This window comes from Belonocnema kinseyi, chromosome 6 (genome assembly GCF_010883055.1).
Source record: "Belonocnema kinseyi isolate 2016_QV_RU_SX_M_011 chromosome 6, B_treatae_v1, whole genome shotgun sequence".
NCBI classification, from domain to species: Eukaryota; Metazoa; Arthropoda; class Insecta; order Hymenoptera; family Cynipidae; genus Belonocnema; species Belonocnema kinseyi.
The window spans coordinates 105,230,208-105,235,159 of NC_046662.1; the positions used below are offsets into that span (position 1 = coordinate 105,230,208).

Below are 4,952 nucleotides of genomic sequence, written 5' to 3' on the forward strand. Positions count from 1 at the left end.
AGTGGGTGAAGTAAAAAAGTGGTCGGCGTTTACCAGGGTGAAGTGGAAGGGGAACGGTAGAATGATCGGTTTCGCGTGTGCCTCGGGTGCATGTTTGACGCGTAATGTTTGGTAAAAGATAATTGAGGTTACGTTACACAAAAGTTTTAAAAATGGAATAACAGGATAAGAAAATGAAACACAGCTCACATGCAAAAATGTACGAAGTTACTGGGATTCACAGGAAGCGCTGTTGTGCTCTAATACCGTGAACTTAGCTGAGCGAAATATACAAGTGCCTCCAGACTTTTTCGGTCAGTCCCCTTGCGATTTTCCTGTATGGCGTAGGCCATGCCTCCTGCTTGTTGATAGCAGATGTGGCCCAAAGGCAAATTGCAAGGAGACTAGCGAAGAAAGTCTGTGGGAGCTCTTGGAAACTTCTCTTGTTTAAGTTCACGGTATTGGAGCAGAGCTGAGCCTATTATTAACCCACTAACTAGTGGAATCTTTGCTTAAGAGTTTGTACGTTTAGTTATGTCCTGCTTATAACTCAGGAAACGTAAGGAAATAAATCATGAGACGCCTGCGATATGCGCCTGATAAATAGTCCATGCGTTAATACCTTCGACTCTCTTGCGTTACACCCTGAGTCAGTGTCTCCAGAACGTGGGATTTTTCGGCCCCCACCACTCCCCTATCTGGGAGCGACAAATTCAAACGTGTCGTGTCGGTGAGTCGGCCTACGCAACATGCATACATGTTGCGTAGGCTAGCCTCGTGCAGAGCCGAAAATACACGAGCACGAACCCACGTTTCCCCCCGATTTCACAATTCGTTTTCGGTGGCTAACTGGCTATTAGGAGTGTTTATGTAAATGGAATTTTGCACGGTGTGAAGAGAATGAAAGTTCATGGGAAAATTTTTTATGATTTTTTTGTAATGAATTCTAAGGGAAAATTGAAAAAAGATAGACAAACAGTTGTTATTATTTCCTACAATTTTTTAAAAGTATTTAAAAGATTTTTTACAAGATATGTTAAAAAATATTGTAAGGTTTCATGAAAATAAAAAAAAATGGTTTTAGGTTCCTATAGGAATAATTAAAATAATTTTTTATTTCGAAAAATGAATTTTAAGGGATAATTTAAAAAGATTTCAACACATTTCAAACGATTTATTAAATTGCCAAGAAAGAATCTGGAAGATTTTAAAGCTATATTTTTAATTTTGCTAAATTTAAAAGAAAATCAGGCAATTGTTTTTTTAATTGTAATGATAAGAAGGCTTAGAAGATCTGACAAGATTTGAAACAGAACTTTCTCAAAATTCTGTGAAAATTTTTCAGGATTTCTTATTTTAACAAATATACTTTAAGGAAAATTTTTTTAATGTTTTTAAACATATTATGGGATTTCCTAAAATTTTTAAAAAGAATGTAGAGTAATTTTAAAGCAAAATTTTTCAATTTGGTAAGCTTAATAAATTTAAAAAAGTGAGTAAATTCAAAAAATATTTAGAAGAATGGAAGAGATTCAAATCGAATTTTAAACTTAATTTCCTTCAAAGGAATTCAAAAAGATTTCAAGGAGATAAAACTAGTTTTCTTAAAATTCCTAGGAAAAATGTAGAAGATTATAAGTCAATTTTTTCCAACTTGAATTCAGGAACATAATTCTTATTGAACGTCCATGTGTAATTTGGTCACACATTTTTTAAAAGTATATGTTGGTTTAAGAGATATTCAGACATTTTTGAAACGTTTTAAAAATAATTAAAACCTTTAAAGATTTTTGTAAGGTTTCACGAAAATAAAAAAAAATCTTTCCGGTTCCTAGGAATAATTAAAATAATTTTTTATTTCGAACAATTAATTTTAAGAGATTATTTAAAACGATCTCAATAAATTCAACACGATTTCAGAATTGTCAAAGAATTTGAAAAATTGTAAAGGCAATTTTTGAAAATTTTGCAAAATTAAAAACAAATCAGGAAAAATTCTAATAATTTTTAAATATTAGAAGGTCTGATAAAATTAAAAAAAAAAAGAATTATTTTCCTGAATTCATGTGAAAATTTGTAGTGATTTTTTATTTTGAACAATGTACTTTAAGAGAAAATTAAATAGGTTTTTAACATATTAGAGAATTTCGAAAGGTTTTAAGATAATAAACAAGTTTTCTTAAAATACTTGGGAATATTTAGAAGATTAGAGGCAACTTTTTACATTTTTAATGATTTTTCAAAATTTTGATAAAAATTCAAGATAGTTTAACTATTATTTAAAGAATTCAATATGTTTTAAATAGATAAGAAATATTCAAAAATTTCCGAATATTTATCAAATATTTCTTGACTTCTTCCAAACTTCTTGAAAATTCCTAAACATCTTCTAAAAAGACTCGAATCTTTCCCAATACTTTTTAGAATCCTATCAAATAATTTTCTTTTTAAATCTCTTAGAATATTTCCTGATACAGCTGCTATATTTAAAAACCTTTTTTTTAATTTTCTGAAGAATCATATAATAATTATATTTATATAAATTTAAAAACAAACGGATAATACTTAATTTCTTGTGTATGAAATTTTCACAAAATCTTTAATGTTTTAAAATACTTCTTTCAAAATTTAGCTTATACCATTTTATTTTAATTATACAACAATTGTAATTGTAAATTAATTGTAAAGAATTGTAAAATAAATTTAACAAAATTTATTTTATGGAGACTTATCTTGATTTTGGGCTGTAAGGTCAAACATGGTACAAAAGACCGTCGTGAAATTTCAAATGAAAACTGTACTCTGCATAAATTAATAATTGAAATGAAAAATAATAAAACTTTTATAAATATTTCTAAAATTTATTTGAATATGATACAGAGTGCGCTTGAAGTTTAAACTTTATGATTTTTTCATTGTCTAAACGAAGAATGAACAACTTCTATGTATATTAAAGTATTTAAGTTGTTCTTCTATAGATAGTCTTAACAGAATCTAAAAATTATGAAAAAGAGCTAAGTTAGCACGAGCTGAAGTGAACAAATCTGGTAACCTTTGTTTTAGAAAAATGCACACATTTCTATTTATTTAAAAAACTGAAGAACCAACCAATTCTTAGAGAAGAAAGAAAAAAGATGCGCCTGGAAATTATGTGCAATTATCAGTCGTTAAAATAAAAATTCGAATGATTTTTTTTAAATTTACTTTCAGCACATATTTTTTCAGATGGAATCCCCGCTTTTAATAGCAAGAGTTTCAATTATTTCCAATCAAAATAAGCAATGGAATAATTTTTGAAAAATTCAAAAAAACATACACCCCTGTATGCTTAAAGATATCATTTTTTACTGGTAATAAGTTGTATGCAATTAAAAAAAAGTTTATTTGAAAGTGTGTCAAAATTTGTCAAGTGGGCCACTTTTTTTATAGGTTGTGATCTTTCTTCGGGAATGCGTGACAAGCTAGAGTTTTACGTAAATAAAATGGCCCTAAAACATTTTAGCAAAATTTTCATTTTTTGAGTCGTTATTGCTATTTAACTTTTTTAGCATTGTTCTCGTAATTAATTTTTTTCTCTCGACCGGTACAAACTATGGCCATAATTTTTTGCATGTTTCATTAAATATGGTCATTCTATAAAATAAAAATCATTTTACTATTGTTGCATAAATATTGATGAAATTAGCAACAATTTTTATGATCAAATAAAATTTGTTTTAACTTCTCATATGATTTCAATGCTTTACTTGACTAATTACGATAGATCGTACAATTTTCATCCGATTCATCTTTTTTTTAAATTAATGCTAATTAAACTCTGTAGAGGTCTGTTGAGGACGATTTTGCTAAAAAAGCTCTGTTTCTTTGTTATTCAAGATGCAAAATGCCAAACAACCATAATTTTTCATATTTGAGCTGCCTGTTCCGTAGCATTCATTGATTTTAAAACAAAAAGGTAGAAAACTAATAGATTTACAATCGATTAACAAATCCTAATAACTTAGATGAAGTTTGTGCAATATGTTCAATTGTTATAAACAAATTTATGAACAAAATCTAATATTGATGTAAATTGAAGCCAAGAAGTGCTTTCAATCACGTTTTTAAAGTATAATTTTTTTGATTGTTACAAATTTCATAAAAAAATTTAATAAATAATTGCCTCTATATATATGAAATGCATTTTTCTGCGCAATCATTAGGTTTTCCTTCAAAAAAGAAAATTCCATGACAGAATTGGAAATTAAAACATTTACCATTGTTATAAACAATACTGATGAACAAATGAATTAGGCGGTCACTCTTTGAAAGAAAAAATCCATTGTTTTTGCATAATTGTTCACTTTATACCTAAATTAATATTCTGATGGAGAAAACTGACGTTTGACAATATTTTTGTTTTTTATTAAGAATTCTGCTCAACAAATGCATTTAATAGACGCTTTCAAATAGGAAAAATCTCTTTCTTGATGAAATGTTAATTATATCATAAAAAATGAAACACCTACGAAATATATTGACATCAAACAACATGTCCCATTGTTATGAACAAGCATGATCAATCAATTCTTAAAATAATTCTTTCGTATAGAAGAAATCTGTTTTTTGGGTTCAATATTTAGTGTTAACTTGAAATAAGGAACGGAATCATAAAACGTCTAGTTTTACGAAATGATCAACATTTTAGCAAGAAAGAGATTTTTCCTATTTGAAAGCGTCTATTAAATGCATTTGTTGAGCAGAATTATTATAAAAATGAAAAATATTGTCAAACGTCAGTTTCCTCTATCAGAATATTAATTTAATCATACAATGAATAATTATGCAAAAAAATGAAATTTTTCTATCAAAGAGTGACTGTTTAATACATTTGTTAATCAGTATTGTTTATAACAATGATAAATATTTCAATTGTACATTTTTGTCATCGAATTTTTATTTTTGAAGGAAAACCTAATGTTTGCGCAGAAAAA

The 4,952-nt window shown here is 27.8% G+C and overlaps 1 protein-coding gene across 1 annotated transcript in view; it reads left to right on the forward strand.

Annotated features, from left to right (window-relative positions):
* The window catches only part of LOC117175532 (lysophospholipid acyltransferase 5-like), a 43,077-nt gene extending 42,647 nt beyond the window's left edge, over positions 1 to 430 (forward strand). Inside the window, exon 5 of the mRNA XM_033365239.1 lies at positions 224 to 430. Within this exon, the coding sequence (XP_033221130.1) occupies positions 224 to 430 (207 nt within the window). The remainder of the gene's footprint in view (positions 1 to 223) is intronic.
* Positions 431 to 4,952: the final 4,522 nt, after the last annotated feature.